This window comes from Mesoplodon densirostris, chromosome 12 (assembly GCF_025265405.1).
Source record: "Mesoplodon densirostris isolate mMesDen1 chromosome 12, mMesDen1 primary haplotype, whole genome shotgun sequence".
NCBI classification, from domain to species: Eukaryota; Metazoa; Chordata; class Mammalia; order Artiodactyla; family Ziphiidae; genus Mesoplodon; species Mesoplodon densirostris.
The window spans coordinates 8,025,491-8,049,553 of record NC_082672.1 but is presented as its reverse complement, the minus strand read 5'-3'; the positions used below and the strand labels follow the sequence as shown (position 1 = coordinate 8,049,553).

Below are 24,063 nucleotides of genomic sequence, written 5' to 3'. Positions count from 1 at the left end.
TCTGAGCAGAAGCTTCACGGCCCAGAAAACCCACAGCGACGTGGAGGCCGGCCTCACCCTCCCTCCAGCCCAGAGCCCCAGGGCCAGCTGCGCAGAGTGGGCAGAAAGAGGGTGAGCGGAGACACCTACTCACGGGGCTGCCGGCAGAAGGGTGATGGGGAAATGCCCTGTGAGCCAGAGCAGGACCAGTCCGCAGGCTCGTTTCTGAGGGTGGGGGAAGCCTCTGGGGTTGGGGGCAGGCAGCACCAGGGGTCTTACTTAGCAGATAAGGTGCATGGCCTCAAAGCCCTCACCATTTAGGCAGAAATGCCAAGTGATGTCATTTGCTCCCAAAGGCTGGTGAGGCCCAGAATATTCAGTCTGCACCCTCATGCCAAAAACACGAGTGTGGGCTTTTTTAAGAGTCTGTGCCAAGATGGAAGCCAGCTATTTCCATTGAGCAACAAAAGCAAAACCCCGAACGTCCCTCAAAGGAAACCTGTGTCAAGGCGGAGCGGAGGGGCTTCTTTTAAACAGCCCTCCCTCCGGGCCCTGAACATCCCTGGGCACCTCCCCCAGGTCATAGGAAGCAGAGTTCCATGAGGGCTAATCCCCATGCCCACAGCCTCCCTCCAAGCCCCAACCTCAAAAAATTCTAAATACAAAAACTCAAGAACAACAACTCAGTTGAGCCCTGGTTTGGGCAGTCTCTTGGGCGACCTTCCCTGGCCTACTTTTAAAGCACAAAGTGGGGGTGGCGGGCAGGACTCGTCCTTCATTTTTACATCAACATGTACTTTTCCAGGTACAAGGTAGTGAGTTGAATGGTGGCCCCCTGCAAAAGACATGTCCTAAGCCCTGGACATTGTGAATGTGACCTTATTTGCTAAAAAAAGGTCTTTGCAGATGTAATTAAGGAAAGCGTCTCAAGGTGAGGTCATCCTGGATGGTCATTCCTAAATCCGATGACAAGTGTCCTTATAAGGGACACACAGAGGCGAACCACAGGGTGCAGAGGACACGGCTACGAGAAGACAGAGACAGAGATTGGAGTGATGTTGCCACCAGCCAAGGGCTGCCTGCAACCCCCGAAGATGGAAGAGGTAAGGAACGGATTCCCCCCTATAGCCTCAGGAGACAGCCCAGCCCTGCCCACATCTTGGTTTTGGACTTCTGGTCTCCAGAACCACCAGAGAATAAATTTCTGCTGCTTTGAGCCCCTCAATTTGTGGTCATTTGTCACAGTAGCTATAGGAAATGGATACACGCAGTTACAGGAATTCAGTCTATGTTTTAGCCTACACTCTCCACTCCTTCCTTTTCTGTCACTCTCAGTTGTGGTCAGGAGGCGGCAAAAAGCTTTCTGATGTTTATATTTGTGACTGCTTCAAAGCAGACCAATGCAACAATTGAACATTGAAATAACAGTAACTGAAGTTATGGAGTATGATGTGAGAATTCTCACTATTTTGAATGCTAACAGCCAATGCTGTTAGGAAGACTTGATTGACAATGGACTTGTGAGGGGAACACTGAGGGTCCGCAGGATTTATCATGTGACTTAGGAATCATCTGTTTCATCGTCTGCATCGGAGGTCTTATCACCTGTGACGGGGGAGGTAAAAAGGGTGGAAAATGAGGGATGAGGGATGCCAGTATTCTGCTATGGTTAAGTCAGGAGACACTTTCTAAGGTTGCTAGAATAAGAAATAAAGATTAAGGGCTTCCCTGGTGGCGCCGTGGTTGAGGGTCCGCCTGCCGATGCAGGGGACACGGGTTCGTGCCCCGGTCCGGGAAGATCCCACATGCCTTGGAGCGGCTGGGCCCGTGAGCCATGGCCTCTGAGCCTGCGCGTCCGGAGCCTGTGCTCCGCAACAGGAGAGGCCACAACAGTGAGAGACCTGCGTACCGAAAAAAAAAAAAAAAAAAAAAGTGGGCATGAAGATTAAATGAGATGACGTGTGTTAAAGTGTCTGGGACATTCTAGTTTCTATTCCACTGAAAGAGGTAAGAGATGAGGAAGTTAAAAAGAAATTCTGCCTTCCACAATGAGGCAGGAAAAAGAGGCAAGGAAGTGGGGAGGACTGAGAATAGAGGCAATGGCGAGTTTGGGACCATAAGGTGAGAAGGCTCTGGTTGTTCCTTGAATGACAGAAACAAGCATCCATTAGCTTGGAGGCATATATAGACTTGGGATCTATTTGCTATTAACTTTGAGGCATATATTGTATATTCTTGGGGTACATTTGCTGTTAACTTTGAGGCATATATCGTATATTCTTGGGGTACATTTGCTATTATATATTGTGTATACTGAGGGTACATTTTGCTATTAACTTTGAGGCCTGCATACACATGGGGTACATTTGCTTCTGCAGCCACAGCTACTCTCAAAGTTGCCCAAGGAGAGTCTGTAGAATGAGAAGAAGAGAGTGATTTGGGCAGAACCTTGTTGAAAGCCCACTTTGAGGGACTGGTCAGAAGGAAAGACCCCACCAAGAGGTCCGAAGAGTGGGCTGGGGCCTCCCAGAAGCCAAGGGAAGAAAGTGCTTCAATAAGGAGGGAAAGTCAAAGAAGAACTGCCTTACCAGTTGGATTTAGCCCAAAGGAGGTCTGTAGTGATCTTGTCCGGATAGCCTTAGAGGAGTGGTGGGTACCAGCTCCCCTGCAGAGGTTGAGGAGGGAGAGGGAGGGGGGCGGACACGGGCTCTGAGCAGTGTGGGTAGTGCCCGGAGGAGAAGTGCGGTTGCAGGAAGGTGTCTTTCTTTCTTCTTCCTCCTTTCCTTTCTTTCCTTTTATTCTATTCCCTTCTTTCCTTCCTATCTCCCTCCCTTCTTTTCCTTCGATGAGTAGAAAGACATAAGCATGCTTCAATTCTAATGAAAAAGGAAATGGAAGCTACAGGCAAACAACTTCCAAAACTCTTATCTACTGCCCAGACGGCTTTCTCATAGAACCAATAAATTGCCCATCAAACGCCTCCATCTGGATGTCCCTTGGGTGCCTGAAGTTCAATATTGTCTAAAACTGCTTTTTCTGTCTTTCCTCCCAGTGTTTGCTTCTTTTATCCTCTTGACAGGCACCACCATCCACCCTCCCAGTCGCCCCAGTCAGGAACCTGTGGGTCACCATGGATTCTACCTTCGCCTTGTCACCCACCCAGTACGGTCCTGCTGTATCCTCAGCCTCCCTCACGTCCGTCAGGCTCTTCCATCCCCACTGTCCCTTCTCAGTGGAGCTGCCCACCTTCTCTCCCCTGGACCACTGAGAGTCTCCTGAATGGCTACCTTGCCTCTAGTCTCATATCTTTGAAGTTTCCTCATTAAGCAACCTCATCTTCAAAGGAATACTTTTCATTCTGTAGGAAGAGTCTTGCAGTCTTCCAACTGTGATATGTGGCTTCTTTGTCTTTACCTTTGCACGTTCATCCACCTCAGTCTGGAATGCCACTTATTCCTTTGTCTCAGACCCAACTCAAGGGCTTGTCTGACTCTCAGACAGATCTGATGTCTCCAGTGGTCCAGCCTGACACCTCTGATGTGTTTTCATAGTCTCTCCCTAGACAGTAAGCTCTTTAAAGGCAGGGATAGTATTTTATTAATCTCTGTACTTCCAGTTCCCGGCACCATTGCAGGCACTGATTGAATGAATGAATGACAATAAAAAAGACAGGGCTAAATGCAACTTCATGGAACCGATTCCTCATTACACTTTTTGGGTTCAGTCCTCTAACGCGTCATAAGCCGCCAAATCATATTATCCGTGTTCAGGCCACCCCACTCCTCTCGTTTACCCACAGGATATTGTCACAAACCTCACACAGCAATTTGCCGTGTTACCTGTTTCCCAGAGTACGGCACCAGGAAATGTCAGCCCTTCAAGATGTTCTGGGAGAGAAGGATTCCAGGGTCACAGTAAGTTTTGGACACAGTACAAACCACATTCTCCTTTTGGGGATACACCATGTAGCTTAAGGGCTTTGAGAAGTTTAACAGAAAAAACGTTGAATTTGGTTGTCAAGGCTTCCCAAACTTATCTGAACCTTTTCTTTCTTCAAGTCACACTTTGAAGCTTTAATATTTCTGAAAGTTGGCCTGTGGCAGTCTTTCGATTTACTCACAGTGGGGTTCTTCTAGTAACACATGACGCTGGAATCCTACTTGATTCCTACACAGTGACTTTTGGTGCCATCTTTTGCCGACAAAATGGCATACGGCAGTTTTAACGATACCTGTTTTCCAAATAAGCAATGTATCTTGAGTTTATGACATGTTTTAGAGAGTAATGATTTTGCCTCAGTTAAGAAATTCTATGCCTATCTGAAAGCTTCCATGTATCTTATGAGGTTTACTTTTTTTGTTTTGTTTTTGGTTTTGCTTTTTTGTAGAAAACTTTTTGTTCCACCTAACTGGGGATTAAAAATAAGATATACCAAAGGTACTCTTTTGATTTCTTAATTGAAACGTAAGTGAGTTAGAGTGAGGTCTTGCTTCCTTTTAGGCTTCACTCTAGGGTCCTTAAGGGAAAGCAACACTATCTTCCAACATGATCTGGATGGTGAGGTTCAAACCTGAAGATTTCATTGTTTTAAATTTGAGATTTCAGAGACAGAAACTTAGGGTGTATCTCTATATACATCCTAGACTAAAATCCAAACTTCTTGTTTAAAAGTGAATAGCTGGGCTTCCCTGGTGGCGCAGTGGTTGAGAATCTGCCTGCTAATGCAGGGGACACGGGTTCGAGCCCTGGGCTGGGAGGATCCCACATGCCGCAGAGCAACTGGGCCCGTGAGCCACAACTACTGAGCCTGCACGTCTGGAGCCTGTGCTCCGCAACAAGAGAGGCCGCGATAGTGAGAGGCCCGTGCACCGCGTTGGAGAGTGGCCCCCGCTTGCCACAACTACAGAAAGCCCTCGCACAGAAACGAAGATGCAACACAGCAAAAATAAATAAATTAATTAATAAACTCCTACCCTCGACATCTTCTAAAAAAAAAAGTGAATAGATACTTCATAAAAAAAAATCCATCTGTCTAGTTGACTCCTATAACTCAGCTTGTACAGAGTGAAATGATATTTCTTTCTATAACAGCACTTTGGATGGTTTAAGGGACAGTAGTGTGAGCAGGGAACACTGTCCAGCAGTTCATTCATGCGACATCTACAACAATTTCTACTAGTCACGTTCATTAGAGTTACTTTTCCTAAAAGGATAATGTATACTAATCTCAAATCCTATTGCAGAGCTGGTATTTAAAAGCTCAATTTCACATTTTTTCCAAGCCAAATTTCCTAAATATTTGGATTAATTAATACTCTGAAGAAGGGACTTGCCAGTTGAAAAATCGTACTTAGAATTACGATTCTGGGGTATTTGCATCATTTCATGTCTGGATGAGGATTATGCTAATAGTTTCAGACATCACATCTGCAAAACATTGTTTGATGTTCTCTCATGGAGATTTCTCAGTCATAAGATTGCCGAGTGGAAAGACTTTTTAAAAAATCAGTTTGTCTCTCACTGTATCTGGTGCATAAAACAGAATAAAAGTCTGCCAACACCACGAGCTGAGGATCTTTTATATTGTGTCTATATAATACCCGCAAGGGCAAGAAGGCATAAGTCACCCATTGCCCTGCCAAGTTTCCTTTGTAAACTTGTTGTGTTGGCATCACCAGCTCATGACAAGCACATCAGAGCACATCAGAAAACGTCAGTGGAGCAATAATTAGCAACTGCATCAGGCGCCTGGGCCCATTTTGATAATGTGAGATCATAGCTTTCCTGCTCTTGGATGAACAGGAAAGAGTGGTTTCTGGAAGCCACAGAGCACCTAAACCAGTTTTCCCACTTGTATTTGGGTTAAGTATTAGACCAAAGCATTAAGAAACAAGAGGTTCAGAATATATGAAAATTTGAAACCGAGAACCAGATGAGTCACTGACTTTCCCTAAAATGACTCCGAGAGTTGATAGATATTGTAGACTGTCTAGAAAAATGCCCAGTGTTATGCTGGGAAGTACATACAAGAGAAATACGCACTGGAGTCCTGGTCGTCGATGACAAGGTTAAGAAGACAGAAATAACCTGTATGACACAACTGGAAAAGAGTACTTCCTGCTAAGTGCTGTGTTACCAATCACAGAGTGATCTGACATGGGCGTACGTACTCAGGAGAGAAGAGAAACAAGTAGAGTTTAGGAAAGAGGCATAGGGGAGGCATGATTGAGTGCCACTTGGAAATAGAAAGAATTTTGCAAATAGTCAACGTTGATTGAACTCTTCTTTTTGTCCAATACTGTGGTAGGCAATCAGCTTACAGTATTTCATTTATTTTCCCCTACAATCCTGTGAGTGTAATACTCTTATTTATCCCCATTTTACTAGTGAGGACACTGAGACTCAACGGGGTAAGTGATGTGTCTAAGACACACAGCAAGTAAGTGGCAGAGGGGGAATTCCAGGGCAGCTTGCAGACCTCTTAGCCACCTTGCTACCATAGCTAGCTCTGTTGTCATCAAAGACATGGGTATAGATAGGAATATGGATATAAATGCACACGTATGTATTAGATGTGGTGGAAGCAGAAGATGGTCACAGGGGACCGCATTTCAGAGATGAGAGAAAGATTAAGTATAAAAGGAGGAACTGGTATGGATGTGAGGGCGTTGAGGAAGATACATGGCTATCTGGGAAGAAGGGCAAACCTCGGGAGGGTCAGGGAGGACCTCGGTGGGCAGGTTGGGGTCAGCATGTAACAGGGAGGCTGGCTGGTCTGGAGCTGAGATTCAGGTGTGGACTGAATGACCAATACTGACCACCATACTTTGTGCTTTGGGTGCGGAGAAAAAATATTTAAGGACAAATGCCCAGGCACGTCTTCTGATGTGACCGTAGCCCCAGAGACCCATGGGAAAGAGCTTGAACCCTGACTACATTTGGGGGTCAGACACATGCAGACCCAAAGGTGTGGAGCAACGGAAACCTGAGGGCTGAGGAGGAAGGGAAGCCACATCCAGCCCCTTTGACCCCCACTCAACAGACACAGGTTCCCAGTGAGGGAGGCATTAGCAAGCCTCCCACGTGTACACATCACCCTTCTCATGATACGGTTTCAAACAAGACGATGCTCCAGTTCATGCCCCTCACTTCATCCGGTCCCTGCCCAGAGAAACCATGATCTGTAATAGCTCTGGACCACTGAGAAGACTTTCAAGTAAGATTCTGGACCAAATCCTCTTTTCTCTGTGTGCTCTGACTTGAGAACTTAACCCTTGAATGAGATATGATTCCACAGTGCACATGAGAGCCCCACCATCATCATCTTAGATGTTCCTGGAAGGTACAAGAAGGAGAAGTGCAGGACACTGTCCAAATGGATGTGGGGCACCCATAAAGGACAGTCCTGGGCATTCCCAGAGAAGCCTGGGTGTGAGACGCCTTCAAGGGTTACAAGTCTTCCTGCAAGAGCAGAGCTGGGGCACAGCTGCAGAGATGAACACAGGGATGTTGAAGTGGCTGCATTTGTGAGCTTAAACTGGTGATGCCCAGGAGAGCCAGTGATCACATACCAACGGTTCCAGCATGTCTTTAGGTGTGTTATGGAGTGTGCACACAAAACCCTATGGGCCATGTGTATTTATTAGGCAAAGAAAGCACGTATTTTGCAGGAAGATCACTAACACCAATGACAAAAGCAGTAAAAGAGCAGAAGAAACACAAATCCTTTTTTTTCGGTCATAGCCTTCTTATCACACTTTAGTGAAAAATGATTGATCACCGTTTAGCAAAAACTTATTTTTTGCCCATCTAAAGATAAACGTTTATTTCGAGGCAGAAGAAATCCATAGCTTATGGCTTCAGTTCACTTGTCCTCTGTGCTAAACCCAAGGTCACACTCAAGACGGCACGCACACAGACGATCTCCAATTTACAAGAGGACACTTATAAATTGGTTCTCTGGAGCACAGGAGCACGTCCCCATCGACTCTCAGGCCAGCCCGTAAAACTCTCTGAACCCCCTGAGTTCCGAAGCTGGTTCCAAGAGCCGCCTCAGAGCAACTGTGAGACTGAGGGTGGAGCAGGGCCAGGGGGGTGGGGTTGGACTTGGAGGGCGGGAACTGTCATGCCATTGAAAGGAAGAGCTCAAAGTCACGGTCGTTTTGGGCACAAGTTTTCCAGGACTAGTTGTTGTAGCAATATAGCATTACTTTTATTTCTTAAATAACTTTTTTGCGAAACAGTTTAAGACTCACAAGAAGTTGCAAAAATAGTACAGATTCTGTGTATCCTTCACCCAGTTGCCTTAATAATCATCTCTTACCTAATCATGGTATATTGTCAAAACCAGAAAACCGACATTGGCAACCGACTCTTAACTCAGAGAGCTTACTCAGATTGGACCAGTTATCTTTTTTTCTGCCTAAACAAATATAATGCTTTGGAATTATTAGATCATTTTATTTTTCCAATGTTACAATGCTAAAAAAGCCTCAATTTTTGCAACAAAATCTTCCATTCTTTACTATAAAATATTTAACTGATGGTGTTATTTGAGTGAAGACTGAGTAGGTTTTATATTTATACAAATCACTTTAATTTTGATATTAAAAGGCAAAGATTTTATCTTAAATTTCTAGGCTATACAATATTTGTAGCCAAGAGAATAACTTATGAAATGACAACTTTAAAAATTAATCTGAGTCACTGTTTGCTAACAGTGTTTGGGCCTGGCTCCTGGACCTACTGGTGCTATGAACTGAGTGATCTCATTTTAGATGAGTTACTTGATCTCTCTGGTTCTTAATTACTTGATTGCAAAATAAAGAAATTGGACTACATGACTTCTGAAATTTTTTCAGTTAAAAAAACTCCTATGGGACCCCCATGTCAAAAGTATCATATAGAGATTGTTATAGAAAGCATAAGGTAGTTTTATGAAAAACAGACAAAACAAAAACAAAAACCAAACCCTAGAGCTAAAGCAAAAAGGGAAAGGGAAAAATACCTTGTATTCACCTAAAAGTTATGGGAAGAGTACAAAAGAACATTTGAGGGAAGCATCTGTAGAGGATGAGGCCCACCTGCCTGCAGGTGGCCCTGACGAGCAGACATGGTCTGAATTCCCCATAAACCACTTAAACTTGTGTGACATTTGGACCATCCCAAGCCTCAGTTTCCCCATCTTAAAAGGATGATGGACCCTGTTAGTGGGGCTCTGAGGAGGAAGAGGGATATGACAGGTAAAGCGCATGACAGTCTTGTCCCATGAATGTTAACAGAGCCCCTGAGTGTCACATGTGAGTGGGAATAGAGCGGATGTTGCGATAGATGGTATGAATGGAGTGCGGGTCCACCTGCCTCTGACAGTGTGGTTAGCTTAAGCGGGGAGCCTCCACTTCCGGAGAACAAGTTATGGGGCTTAGATGTGGTTGTCACCCTGGGCACTTGTGAACTGGGAAGGCGGACAGGGTTTCCCCTGTGATGCAGAAGAGAGACCCCCGGTCTCAGTGGGGGGATCTGAACTGGCAGAAATGAGGAACACTAATTAGAGAGCATTCTACTCTGTTTTTAGGAAAAATAGATATGTCCCACATACTTTTTATCTCACTGTAAATTTGGGATTAGAATTTAGACTCTGGATTTCAGTCTAAGACATCTTACTATGAAAATGAAAGAAAGATTTATTATTCTCTCCCCATCTTGCTGCTCATACTATTTTCTTATCTACAAATTCCTTCTCTTCCGCCTGGCCTTTTCTCCTGCTATTTATAGCCATGTCTCAAACATAGCCTTCCAATTGTGATACTCAAGATAAATGGGAAAATCATCTAGACCACAATCAATTCAATAAAAAGATAGAAAAAATTAATTAATTCAATAAAAAGACAGAAATATTTGTATGTACCCCTGTCCAGCAGCCATAAAACATTGCTATGTACATCAAAATTTCTTAGTGGGTAGTCTTGTTCTCCTTATACTATTTCTTTGGGCCATATTTTTTAAAGTTTTCATTTTGAATTTTTCAAAGAGCATTCACCTTTTCATGTTTAACACATAGCTTTAAAATCTTACAACATCGAATATTCTGTCTGCCAGCATTCTACAACCTGCATTAGAAAACCAGTGTTAATATATACATATATATACAAACTGCACTAAAATTGACCTGGATTACTGTAACTTATACATTTTATTTTTGTATTTAAAGGAAAAGAGAACTTGAACTCATTGCATTTTACAGCCAGGAAATGGTCTAAATTATCTTAATTTCTTTGTACTTTTAGAAATAACTTATTGGCTCAACCAGAACTAGAAACTACTCTTCGACTCCAGTATAGACTGGGAAAGTAGACATTTTTAATTTGAAAAATACAAACAAAAATTAATTCCGGGGGCTTCCCTGGTGGCGCAGTGGTTGAGAGTCCGCCTGCCGATGCAGGGGACACGGGTTCATGCCCCGGTCCGGGAGGATCCCACATGCCGCGGAGTGGCTGGGCCCGTGAGCCATGACCACTGAGCCTGCGCGTTCGGAGCCTGTGCTCCGCAACGGGAGAGGCCACAACAGTGAGACGCCCACGTACCGCAAAAAAAAAAAAAAAAAAAATTAATTCTGAAAGGAAAGCAATCTACAAGTAGAACGCCTTTAAGCCATGAAATCAGCTAAGGACTCAAAGCCCCCTGGCGGTACTCTGCTAACCCAGGGCTCATCTCTCCAGACCACCTTTCATGCATAGACAGACTCTGGAAATGATTCATTGCCTACAGTGTTACAGCATCTGTTTGTGCCTGGGGTACAATAAAGAATTCTTACGGAGACATGTTATTTTACAAAAAATAGGATTGCACAGAATGCACTATTAGAGCTGGTCTGTGAATCTTTGTCCGCCGTCTGCAATCAGATAAGTGCAGAAATTGGGAGTAAGCACTTGGAAACTTTTATACTGATCTGGCATCGCCATGACATCCAAGTGTGTGACTGGTGTACAGGTCTCCTTCAATAGGATGTGGACCAATGTTGCTGAATTCACCTTGGGGTTGTACGTGTCGTGAGCTGCAGACTATTCGTGCCCAGTAAGACCCTATATTGACCTGCAATAGATCAAAACAGACAAACAAATAAACATGTCTCCTTTACCACTAATAGGTTGAGAGGCATTAATATCAAACGTAGTCTTTGAAACCTGTTTCTTTTACACAACATGTTGTATCACTCATTTCAGTAACTATGTCGATAAACCTTATTTTTAGTGAATGTGTTATCCTTCAGTTTTTAAGTTGGATTAGTTGAGAGGTCACTCAAGTTTTAATCGGTGCCTGCAAATCTCCTAAGACTGCCTTTTCCCATTTGAAGATGGCATTACTGTGATTTCTGCACAATGGTAGTAAGAGTCAGAAACAGTGGATCGCTTTTGAATGCTTTGTCCAGGGGGACCGCTATCACACTATAGAAGGTACCTCACTAAAAGACAATTTCATCCAGAATGAGGTCCAGCAGCAGAAACTTCTGGGCAATATTTTAGCAATAATAGCATAGTGGCCTCTTCACCGAGACTTTCACAAATCCCCAAAGTAATAGATGTTTTACGAGTTTTGGAGACCCACAGGGAATACTGTGTCTATTTGGGACTTCCCAGACTACACTGACAGCAGCAGGATGACCACTGTTTTGTCCTCCTACTCCTGTCCCCTTTCTTCTACCTGACATTCCTAATCAGTCGTGGCTTAATTTCCACTCCACCTCAAAGTTACCCTCAACACACTCTAGATGGCTCCTGACAGATGACAGGAGTGGGGCGTAAGAAGAAACCCATTTACCATTCCTGCCCTAAACCATTTGTGATGAAAAGGTTTTCCAGAGAGGTAATGTGCTTCACCTTGCACTTGTTATAATGGCACAAGCATCGAAAGGAAAGTGGCAAAGGACTTGTTATTGTATATGTTCAGAGAGTAAAATACAAACTCTCAAATCTCCTAGGCTTGACTAGGTTTTTCTACTTTGTCAAAATTCAACTCTGGAATATTTTAGTGCTGTTTAGCATTTTCCTTCATGGCTACCATCTTCTCCAAAGATGTCTTTAAGTCTAAGATCCTAGATGCTTCAAGTATAGAGAGCATCTATTTCCAAAGGATAAGAGTATCTGTAATATTTGTCCCCCAAACCAGAAACTTTCCTCTAGGGAAGTCCAAATTGTAATCAGCCAGTGAGAGAATGGATCAGAGAAACAAATGAAAATTGGTCAGTCTAAATCAATGTTAGGGTCCAGCATTCTGCCATATAATAATGGAAGTGCTCTGTGGTTTTTTTACTACGTTCACATACTAAGGTAAAAAATAGCTACTCCGTGCCTAATAAGGTAAGAATGAGAGCGTTTCAAATACTCTTACCCATTTGTTAAAAAACAAAAAAGAAAATATGGTTCCTAGTTTTTTCCCCTTAGACCTGAGCACAGGCCACGATTCACTTGCCAAATTTTCTCTCGGCGGATTGTTTTCAAAAGTTTTATTTCTAGATTAATTACAGTATTCCCAAGGAAACTAATCTTTTTTTGTGCTTTACAAACAACACAAATGTCATTGTGACGTATTTTGGTAACTCAATATGTGGTGAATAAACCCTAATACCTGGTATATCCATTCCTAAATGCGATAAAAAAAATACCAACTATAAAATTTTAGATGAATAAACCCAAACAATTACCTTTTCAAAAAGAGTTAAAGTCAGTATGCTTTACAAAAGCTAAAAGTTGTGGGCCAGTAGATTTTTATTGTTCTTATTCAACAATCATTTATTGGTCACTATGTCTGGACCAGCTCTGTCCAACAGAAATTCCTGTGGTGATGGAAATGTTCTGAATGGACATAGTCCAATATGGTAGCCACCAGCCACATGTGGCTAATGGTACCTTACTGGATAGTGCAGATATAGAACACATATCAATGTTTTAAGATAGAAAGATGAACATGATTTGGCTTTACTCCCCAAAATCTACAGAGTAATGGGAAAAATAAAATGCACACATAGTTTTACATAAAAATCCCTGATCAAATTTATATGGAACTTAATAATAAGATAAAAGTTATATGGAAGAAAAAAGCCCCCAAATTGCCAAGATAACTCTGAACAGGAGGAGGGTGAGGGGAGGGAAGAGGTGAGACTTGTCCTACCAGATACTAAGAATCATCATAGAACTATCATGATTAATGGTAAAATATTGTCACGGAGATAGACAAATAAGCAGTAGAACAGAACGAACAGCCCAGAAGCCTATTTGTGCAGGATTTTTTTTTTCTTTTTGGCAAGATGCAAAAAGCAGAAGCTATAAAGAAAAATGATACATTTTACTATCAGAATTTAAACTTTTGGTAGTCACCAAGACAACATAAATACAGTTAAAAGACAAGCCACAGACTAAGGAGATAGAACATATACAGCTGACAAAGGAGCAGAATAAACACATATACAAATAACTTCCCAAAACTTCAGTAAGAAAAAACAAGTAACAAAGAGAACACAGGCAGAGGATATGAGAGGGTGATTCGTAAGAGATGAATCTGAAAGATGAATACATGTCAAATGTGCTCAGTTACAGGAAATGAGCTAGATCCATATTTATCAAGGCTAATAGGTCTCAAAAATATAATGTGGGGACTTCCCTGGTGGCGCAGTGGTTAAGAATCCACCTGCCAATGCAGGGGACATGGGTTTGAGCCCTGGTGTGGGAAGATCCCACATATCGCAGAGCAACTAAGCCCGTGTGCCACAACTACTGAGCCTGCTCACTAGAGCCCACGAGCCACAACTACTGAGCCCACATGCTACAGCTACTGAAGCCCGCATGCCTAGAGCCCGTGCTCTGCAACAAGAGAAGCCACTGCAATGAGAAGCCCACGCACTGCAACAAAGACCCAACGTAGCCAAAAATAAATAAATTCATTAAAAAAAAATATATATATATATAATGTGGCGTAAAAAAGAGAAATGACAGAAAAATAGAGTATCATACCATCTGAGCAAACTTCAAAGCACCCCAAGTACTGTAGAGGTTTCCCTTGCTCTCTGAAAGTAGAGCTTTTCTATGAAAACTTTCCTAAGCCAAAATGGCAAAAAGCGAAGAAGCAGTTACCTTAGGACACACCTTGCTAACAGATGCAGAAAAATAAATTGAAATGAAGCACAGATGCTCACCGATAGTTGAAAGCTATGCCGGCTTGAAGCTGAGATGCTGCATGTAGTTTCTGGGGAAGGAGCTTGGCAGGGCCACTCCTGCTGCTGGGGTGAGCACTGCTTCTATAATGACTTACCGCAAAACAAGAGGTGAACGCTGTTTTCTATTTTCATCTTTTATCATAAAAGTGAAAATCCTCTTTGATTTCTTACGGTTAGGAAAAACAGGTGCTAATGTAGGTCTTTCATAAAAGTAAAGTCGCATAAGCCAAACTTTTTTTTTCTTGCGGTACACGGGCCTCTCACTGTTGTGGCCTCTCCCGTTGCGGAGCACAGGCTCTGGACGCACAGGCTCAGCGGCCATGGCTCACGGGCCCAGCCGCTCCGCGGCATATGGGATCTTCCCGGACCGGGGCACGAACCCGCGTCCCCTGCATCGGCAGGCGGACTCTCAACCACTGCGCCACCAGGGAAGCCCTAAGGCAAACTTTTGAAGAGCAAGGGACACCTGTATAGTGTTTGTGTGTAGTACCTAGGTATAAAAAGGATTAAAACATGGAGGAGATGAGTAATGACTTCATGATAACTGTACCTGGACAAGAGACGGCCTGAATCTTCATCAGAGGGGGCCACACTTACGCCTTCCTCTCCCCTAGAGCCAAGGGCTTGCATCGGCCTGAAACCCCTCCCCTTCCCATCCTTCTGTCTCCCACCAACACGCTGGGATCTGAGATCCCAGGTTTTCCTGCTCAGTGGTCCTGAGCCCTCTTCCTGAGCCTGTGTGGCCTTTTCCCCAGGCCCACCTTCTGAAGAAAGGGCCTGGTAGCTGCCCTGGGGAGGAAGGGAGGGGACAGGGGACAGGACCTCAAGGCATAGGAAGGAGACTTCAGCTGTGTCTAGGAGTGTTAGCACTTTATAACAATATACCTAAAACACGATAACATGACATTTGCTAATTCTGGGGAAGGGTGGTATTTTTGTACTACTCTCTTTATTAATAGCCAGCTTACATATAGCACTTATCATGTATCAAGTACTGTTTTCAGCGATTTGCATAAAAAATGAAAAGGTGTCATTGCTACTCAGTTTTACGGAAAAGGCTAAATAACTTGCCCACGTCACTCACCATAAAGAGTAGAAGGGGATTTGAACACAGCAGGTCTGGCTCCAAATTCCATGATCTTAGCAACTGCTCTAGGTCTACTTGTCCAAATGCTGAGATTACTTCATTTAAAAAAAAAAAAGGAATTAAAGTTAAAATAGCCTGACAACTGCAATACAAAGAAAAATGTAGTAAAATTCCTTAAGAAGGTTCTTCGATGTGTTAGGAGCACAAACAAGGACGGCAGACATGACTTGGGGAAGAAGGCAGTTTCGGCGGGCGCGGAGGGCTCGGTGGAGGGGATGCGGACATTCGGCCCAGGCCTTGCTGGGCAGTGGCTGGGAGGGCAGGAGCGTGAAATGCCAGGAAGAAGAAACTTCTTTGTGTGGACAGGCACAGATTTAGGAAAGTTAAAGAAGGATTTGAGGATTAGCAAGTCATGGAGTTTGGCTGTCACATGGGGGGACAACTTGGTGAGAGACATAGGTTGGGATCTTGAAAGGGAGCGTGAGAAATGAGTATTTAACTTGGAAACCAAGGCAAGCGCTTGAAGGGAGCACCTCCGAGCTGCTCCATGGGAAGACAACAAGCAGTGCAGCCCGGCTGGAAGGACAGCGGCCGCAGGTGAGGAGCCCCTAGGGCCACTGCGAACAAAGTTGGTGGACGAGGAGAGGAGGCCTGCCTGTGGGGGGCAGGGGAGCAGGGAGGCGTCAGGAAGCATCCAGTTGTTCCACCAATATTTATGGAGCGCCTACTATGAACCAGGCGCTGTTCTAGGCGGTGGCAATACAGAAATGAACAAAGCAAAACTTCCTGTCCTCAGGAAACCTGCCTTCTAGTGGAGGAGGGGCCACAAGTAAGACAAATAAGTAAATTTAGTAAACAAAGGGATAACAATATGCATATGTTAGAGGGTGATAAGCACTTTGGAGACAGATAAAACAGGGAAGGGAGCTGGGGGCTTGCCTGTGTGTGTGTGTGTGTGTAGGTGTGTACTGGGGCAGGGGCAGTGGGGAGATGGCCAGGAGGGATGCGCTGAGGGCACCTTTGAGTAAAGGCCTGAGGAGTGCCGGGTGTTGAGATGATATTGAGAGTCTGAGTCTTGGGGTGGGGCCATGGTTACCCCAAAAGAGAGGGCAGAGGAGGAGCTGGGTGGGAGGAGGACAGATTGAATCTGGGGTCCCAGGGGGCACTCAATAACATGGACTACATCCTGGAGCGTGAGGCATGTACACACCGAAGTCGCTGCTGACCAGGTGACAGATGAGCTTCAGTTGCTGGGAACAAGGATGTTAGAACAGTAAGAACTCTCATTCAGTGAGCCCCTGATGTGTGCCCACCTGCCACCAGGTGCTTTATCCTTCCTAGTACCCGGGATCCTTAGGACATCCCTGCACGGAAGACAGTATTAACTCAGCAACAAACAAGAACGCCAGTAATAAGAGCTAACCTGTGAAAGGGCATATTGTGCGTCGTCAGGCACTCTTCTGGCACTTTACGTGTAATAATTCATTCAATCCTCACAGCGACCCCAGGAAGGTATCAGTCTCATTTGACAGATGAGAAGACTGGGCTGGCCCGGTAAGGTGCCCAAGGTCACAGCTGGTGAACCGAGGCAGCCTGGCTCCGGTCCTTGCTCTGGAAGGAGGAAAAGTCAGTCTGCGCTCTACCGGCCTCTCCACCCTCCGAAAAAAGCGAGCTACGGGTAGAACGCTTTGGGGACGGCTGGGGTGGGGTTCTGGGGAGAAGAGAAATTCTCAGAAGCTACGTCTTGAGGGGGGAGGCTGGGCCAGGGCAGGGAGGGCGCCGTTAGCAGGGCACGGTGAACCGCATAGCCGAAGGCTGCAGCCGCGAAGGGGCTTTGAACCCGGCCCGGGGAAGGCATCCGAGTGTGGACAGGGACACAGCAGCCCGGACGCGGAGCAGAGGCCAGGACGCCAGCTCGCACACAGCTCTGCGGATCTCTGGGAGCGAATAAGGGAGCTAAAAACAACGATTGAAACCAACCAACAAAAACCCTTTCTGGGCGATTTCAGGGCCAAGAGCGAAAGCCTTGGCTAAAGAAACCTGTAAGGGGCTGAGGTCCGTTCTCAGTTTGAACTCCAGGACTCTGAACAAGACGCCTCACACCCCTGTGGGTTGCCCAGCTGCTCTTTTGAAAAAGTTGGACGCTCTCTGAGATGTCGCCAAAATCTAACCCCTGAGCGTGGTCCTAGCTCTGCAGTCGGTCCACTGCTCTGGGACCCGGCTGCCCGGCCCCAGGGGTGTGCCGGGAGGCTCTGCTCACCCAAGGGACGAGAACTGGCGGGGGGTGGGGGGACGGGGGCTCCCCCGGCACGAGCGCGGGACCCGGAGCGCGCGCGTCGTCGATCCCCTAGGCAGCACCCGGGACCACCTAGAGACCAAGTCCCAGAAGAGCTGGGACTCCCAGGGAGTCGCTGGGTGGCCCTGGAACTTTCTTCTCTGGAGCCAGATCCGGGACCGCCCGCAGAACAGGCTGCTGGCAAGGACCGAATGGAGCTCCGCGCCAGGCCAGAGGCTGCGCGCGTCACTCGCAGTCCCGGGCCGGGTCCGCGGCGCGCGGTGGCGCTCCGCCAGGCCGCGTCGCCCGCGCTCCGCCGCGCGCCCACCCCGACCCCACGGCGGCGCCCCCGGGGAGCGCGGCCCGGGCGGGTGCGCCCGGAAGCGGGTGCGGCGGGCGGGGGCCCCAGGGCCTAAGGAGCGGCGGCCGCTGGCGTGGCGCCCAGGGGCGTGAGGCGGGTGCGCGGGGGAGGCGGCGGGGCGGCGAGGCGGAGGAGGCGGCCGGCCGGCCCGCGGGTCACTCGGAGGCCCGGGCGGCGGGCGGCAGGACGCGCTCAGGGAGTCGGGCGAGCGGGCGGGCGGAGCGCACCATGCCCTCCTTCGACGAGGCGCTGCAGCGGGCCGGCGAGTTCGGGCGCTTCCAGCGGCGCGTGTTCCTGCTGCTGTGCCTGACGGGCGTCACCTTCGCCTTCCTCTTCGTCGGCGTGGTCTTCCTGGGCAGCCGGCCCGACCACTACTGGTGCCGCGGGCCGAGCGCCGCCGCGCTGGCCGAGCGCTGCGGCTGGAGCCCTGAGGAGGAGTGGAACCGCACGGCGCCGCCCCGCCTCGGCCCCGCGCCCTCCGAGCGCCGCGGCGACGGCCGCTGCCAGCGCTACCTCCTGGAGGCGGCCAACGCCAGCGCCGCCGCCCCGGGCGCGCTCAGCTGCGCCGACCCGCTTGCCGCCTTCCCCAACCGCTCGGCGCCGCTCGTGCCGTGCCGAGGAGGCTGGCGGTACGCCCAGGCCCACTCGACCATCGTCAGCGAGGTAAGGGCCCGGGTGCGCGCCGGGCGCGCCCGGGCCGCCGCCGAAAGCCGGCCGGGAGCGGACGGCGCGCGGAGCCCCCTCGGACGCCGGGAGTCGGTGAAGCCGGCCGCCGGCAAGGTCCGCGGAGGCCGGGAGCTGTCGGTTACCTCTGGGGACCGACCGGGTGCATCCCGCGCTTGGAAGCGTGGTGCTGCGTCGTAACTGCCCGGGGAAGTGCCTTTGCTTTATCTCTCTCTGCTAGTGAGGCAACGGAGTGGTGCTTCGGTTTAGGTGTGAACGAAAACCGCCCTGGAAGCCAAGTGCTAAGATGCTTCGCACACATCTCCTCAGGGATCGAAGCATCCTGTACGATGCTCGTTGTCTGTGAGATGTGTGTGCGCAGTAGTTGGAAATGACGGGTGGACGCGGGTAGAGAACCGCAGTGTCTGGGGCGAGCGACGCTGAGCACGTCCGCGCCGGGTCGTGGTCCCCAGGGGAAGAAGGAAAGGAGAAACCAGCGTTTGAAGGCAGCGCCAACTGTCTCTAATTGCCCAAATGATTATCTGAAATGCAAAAGGACAAGGGTCGAGGCTTTCCCGGGAGCATGATTTTGGCAAAACTGCTTTGGGGCAAAGAGCAACACTTGAGAGAAGTTGGGAAAGCTGAGGTTTTGAATTTTAAAAAAAAACTTTTTTTTTCCCTGCTAATAAATGACAGGAACGCGGCAGAAGAGGCTGTAAGGCATACATAGTGGACACCCCACTTATTGGGAGGTAGCTGCTGGGGTCGGGTGGGGACAGTCCCCACGGTTTTTTGGCTACGTTTGAGCTGTCAGTGCCTTGGGGGTTAGGTGCCCTCACCCTTGGCGGCAGAACTGTTTCTGCGCTGCGCTGGGCTGGCAGTTTGCATCTTCATCTTGGTGAGTTCTGACTTTAGGGACTGCCTCCGCTGAGCTTGCAGGGAAGGGATGAGCAGTTTTATTGAACTTTGCTGCAAGCATGGTTTTAATTTAATTCAATTTAATTTCTAACAAGTGATTGAATGTCCTCAGGCAAATTGGGAAAGAAAAATGTTTGTCTTTAATTTATTGTCATAAAGAATTTTTAAGCACCTACTTGAGTAATGGGGGAAACACTGGCTTCAGAGTTCGCAGGGCCTCTTCTGCCTGTTAATGGTGTTCTTTGGTCTGGTGGTGACCTAGTCTCTCTGAAGCTGGGATTGTAGGTCTTTGAGGTTATGCATGTTCTGTGTGTTAGCACACTGTGTGTGGTCCTCTGCTAAGTGCTTTAGAGATCAAACCCCATGGCAGCCCAGAAAGGCCATGTGTATGTGTGTTTGGGGTACTTTAATTTCTGCCTAATTCGTGGGTCATGATCGGGACTGCTTTATAAAATGGGGTGGTCTTATTGTTAGGGGTTTCACTCTTGAAATGGATAGGGTGTGGGCTTGGGTGGGAGAGGGTGTTATCACTAGTACTTGCTTTGAGTTTTATCCATTAGGTGGCTGCTTAGTGCTACTTTCCAGGCAAACCAGAAGACGCTGCTCGGAGAGTAGACACCTGATTTTTGAAGACATATAGATCTCAAATGAAGAATCAAATGAACACACACTCCAGTGGGGTTTCCATGAGCAAGCATGATCCATAGACATCAGAGAAGGGAGACATAAAAATCTCTAAGTTAGTGTCCAGACAGGTATTTTAAAAGCATTCTGGGGTTCCAGGGTTGTTTCAAGCGTTCCAGGGTTATTTCAAAGGAGGGACAGTTGGTCTTATGAAGGTCTAACTGGCACTGAGGAAGGTGGGAGTTCAGGAGACCTGGTCCTGGCACGGTCTCCATCTAGCTGTGTGGCTTGGGTGGATAGCTTAACCCTTCTGGGCTTAGCTTTCTCATGTGTGGTATCAGGGGTTGGATTAAACCCTTTACAGTCCTACCAATGTCATCACTGGATGGCTGTTCTCAGTGTGCTCAGAACAACGATAAAAATCTTCAAGGAAAAGTAAAATGCTATTCAGAATGCTCCCTTAAGGCCTCTGACAAGTTTTGGAAGTATTTTGGAGAGAGATTTTTTTGTTGTTGTTCTAAATTGTTTGCTTCTTCTGGTTTGTTGTTTTAATGTTTTGATTCTTGAGAGGAAACCCTCCATCTGTTCAGGAAGTTCAGCATCCAGAACAACTCCTTCCCTCTCAGAGTTCTGCACAGCTAATATATGACTGTCTTTGGTTTTGCATATGATCCAATTAGTGTTTGTTCTTTCATATGCTGTCAGCGTGACCCATCTCTGGCTCACACCGTATACCCAGTGTGTTTTCAGACTTGAAATTTAACATATGAATCATGGAACGGGAGCGTCTTGGGAGAGTTCAGAACGCAGAAGGGGAGACCAGATTCCAGAATGGCAACATACAGCTGTTATATTTAATCCTTGCGCCACTGCAGGGGAGACAGCATTGTCCCGGCTTTTAGAAGAGGAACCTGAGGCAGGAGATGCGAAGGGACCCACTAGCATCCCAGACCTTTTATGTAGCCAAGGTGGGTTCAGATCGGGGGGTCTTGATTGTGAATCCGTCTCCTTTCCTCCAGGCAGTGCTCTAAGTCCTTGAAACAGGTCTACACAGCATGATACCAGATCACTCACACTTTAGAACCTGCAAGAAATCTAGTTGAACCTTCCTGTTTACTTAGTTATTAACCTGGTCCTCTGGCCAGCGTGTCATTTTATTTCATTTCATGGTCCGGAACATGATCTGCTGCAGATGAGGAGGCTGTGCTTCCCTATCGTGGGAACGGCAGTCTGTACTCTCGGTGTGAGTGTTGCAGAATGGGCACTTAAACCTCATCCACCCTTTTTTCATCTTACAAAGAGAAACATCGCCAAGGAGTTAAGGCAGAAGTCAGTGCGAAGTGCTGGGCCGTTTCAGCCCAGCTCCCCCTCTGGTTTCTCCTGCTCAAGGTGATGCAGTGGATTTGTCACCTACTTTTAATGACCTCAGCACAGACTTTTCTAACGTCTGAATCTCAGCCCTGTCTGGTTGTCAGACATTGGGCAGAAGAAAGCATGATGTGATGCGGAGAAGTCCAAGCCCTTACCACCCAAATATTTCAATTCATTGCCCAGGGAGTGCGACTCTGAAATTAATGTTAAGACTTTGAAATGCTTGCTTGTGTACCATGGATGGGGGAATAGGGTTCTCACTAGGAACCAGGCCTCCCACACACAAAAAATGAAAGTCCGTTTGAGGGGAGTGGCTGACCCATTGAAGAAAACGGAGGCTGCTTCGATCTCTGGGGCTGTCCCAGTGCTTCTCATGCCTCTGCTTTGCTTCCTGCATATCCAACCCACAACAAGAGGCCAACCCCAGACATTACTGTCATCAGCATCCGGTCCCTACTATTTGCTAAGCATGGAAACACACTGCCATGAATACTGGAGAAAGGAGTTTAGCCAGGCCCTAGTTTTGTTCTGGGCTGAGTCTCTGATTTGCTCTGAGCACTTGAGAAAGATCTTACTTTTATATTGTTTCTATTTTTCTTTTTTTTTTTTTTTTTTTTTTTTGCGGTACGCAGGCCTCTCACTGTTGTGGCCTCTCCCACTGTGGAGCACAGCCTCCGGACGCGCAGGCTCAGCGGCCATGGCTCACGGGCCCAGCCGCTCCGCGGCATGTGGGATCTTCCCGGACCGGGGCACGAACCCGCGTCCCCTGCATCGGCAGGCGGACTCTCAACCACTGCGCCACCAGGGAAGCCCTTGTTTCTATTTTTAATATTATTTGTGCTTTCCCTGTTTTTTGCTGAATCAACCTCAGCAAAAGAACATCTGTTTTTTTTTTTTTTTTTTTTTTAAAGAAGATGTTGGGGGTAGGAGTTTATTAATTAATTAATTTATTTTTGCTGTGTTGGGTCTTCGTTTCTGTGCGAGGGCTTTCTCTAGTTGTGGCAAGCGGGGGCCACTCTTCATTGTGGTGTGCGGGCCTCTCACTGTCGCGGCCTCTCTAGTTGCGGAGCACAGGCTCCAGACGCGCAGGCTCAGTAGTTGTGGCTCACGGGCCTAGTTGCTCTGTGGCATGCGGGACCCTCCCAGACCAGGGCTCGAACCCGTGTCCCCTGCATTAGCAGGCAGATTCTCAACCACTGCGCCACCAGGGAAGCCCCAGAGAACATCTGTTTTATTATTACTTCAAAGGACCAACTATGGTATTGTTCATTTTCTATTGCATTAGTTTGTCCTCTTTTTTTTTTAGTTTGCATTATTTTTTTAATTTATTTTATTGAAGTATAGTTGATTTACAATGTTGTGTTAATTTCTGCTCTACAGCAAGGTGATTCAGTTATACATATATACATTCTTTTTCATATTCTTTTCCATTATGGTTTATCACAGGATATTGAATATAGTTCCCTTTGCTATACAGTAGGACCTTGTTGTTTATCTTCCTGTTTATTATTTGTTCTGGTTTTTTGGATTTACTATGGGTGTGCTTTTTTTCCGATTTAAGTTAGCTGCTTAGCTCAATTCTTTCCTGCCTTTCTTCTTTTCTAGTATAAATGTTTAAAGCTATAAGTTTCCTTCTGTGTACTTTTTTTTGACTACACCCAGCAAGTTTTGAAATGCAGGTTTTAATTATTATTCCATTCTTGTTTTTTTTTTTTTTGCGGTACGTGGGCCTCTCACTGTTGTGGCCTCTCCCATTGTGGAGCACAGGCTCCGGACGCACAGGCTCAGCGGCCATGGCTCACGGGCCTAGCCACTCCGTGGCATGTGGGATCTTCCTGGACCGGGGCACGAACCCGTGTCCCCTACACCGGCAGGCAGACTCTCAACCACTGCACCACCAGGGAAGCCCCATTCTCAGTATTTTTATTCTCCATTATTTCCTCTTTGACCCATGATTCATTTAGATATTTGCTTAAAATTTTTAAACATACATTGATTTTTTATCTTTTAATTGTTGACTTCTAATTTAACCTTAGAGTGGTAAGAGAACATGGTCTGAATTATACTGATTCTTTTTTTAAAATAATTATTTGGCTTTATTTTCTAAGTATTCTATTGACCTTTTTATTTTTACCATTTATTTTTTAAGTCTCTCTCTTTTTTTTTTCTTTCAGTTTTGGCTGTGTTGGGTCTTTGTTGCTGCTCGCAGGCTTTCTCTAGTTGAGGAGAACAGGGACTACTCTTCATTGTGGTGTGTGGGCCTCTTATTGCAGTGGCTTCTCGTTGCGGAGCACGGGCTGTAGGCGTGCGGGCTTCAGTAGTTGTGGCACGCACCCTTCAGTAGTTGCAGCACGTGGGCTCAGTAGTTGTGGCACGCGGGCTCTAGAGTGCAGGCTCAGTAGTTGTTGTGCATAGGCTTAGTTGCTCCGCAGCATGTGGGATCTTCCCAGACCAGGGATCGAACCCGTGTCGCCTGCATTGGCAGGTGGATTCTTATCCACTGTACCACCAGGGAAGTCCCTGATACTGATTCTTTGAATTTTATTGGAACTTTCTTTTTGGCCTTCTAGGAGGTC

At 46.8% G+C, this 24,063-nt stretch overlaps 1 protein-coding gene and 1 long non-coding RNA gene across 4 annotated transcripts in view; one reads left to right on the top strand and one right to left on the bottom strand.

The window, feature by feature from the left end:
* Positions 1-10,603: 10,603 nt before the first annotated feature.
* Positions 10,604-16,913, bottom strand: LOC132500305 (uncharacterized). 2 transcript variants are annotated; one of them, XR_009534008.1, is made up of 3 exons: positions 16,699-16,913; positions 15,273-15,370; positions 10,604-11,070 (listed from the first exon to the last, which is right to left on the bottom strand). It is a non-coding gene; the product is annotated as an uncharacterized LOC132500305 (long non-coding RNA). The 2 variants fall into 2 exon arrangements; XR_009534009.1 differs by lacking the exon at positions 10,604-11,070 and adding an exon at positions 14,605-14,678.
* A 1,162-nt stretch (positions 16,914-18,075) lies between these two features.
* The window catches only part of SLC22A3 (solute carrier family 22 member 3), an 82,679-nt gene continuing 76,691 nt past the window's right edge, over positions 18,076-24,063 (top strand). For both annotated transcript variants that reach the window (XM_060114603.1, XM_060114604.1), the window contains exon 1: positions 18,076-18,574. In XM_060114603.1, coding sequence (XP_059970586.1) covers positions 18,140-18,574 — 435 coding nt within the window. In that variant the 5' untranslated portion in view covers positions 18,076-18,139. The remainder of the gene's footprint in view (positions 18,575-24,063) is intronic.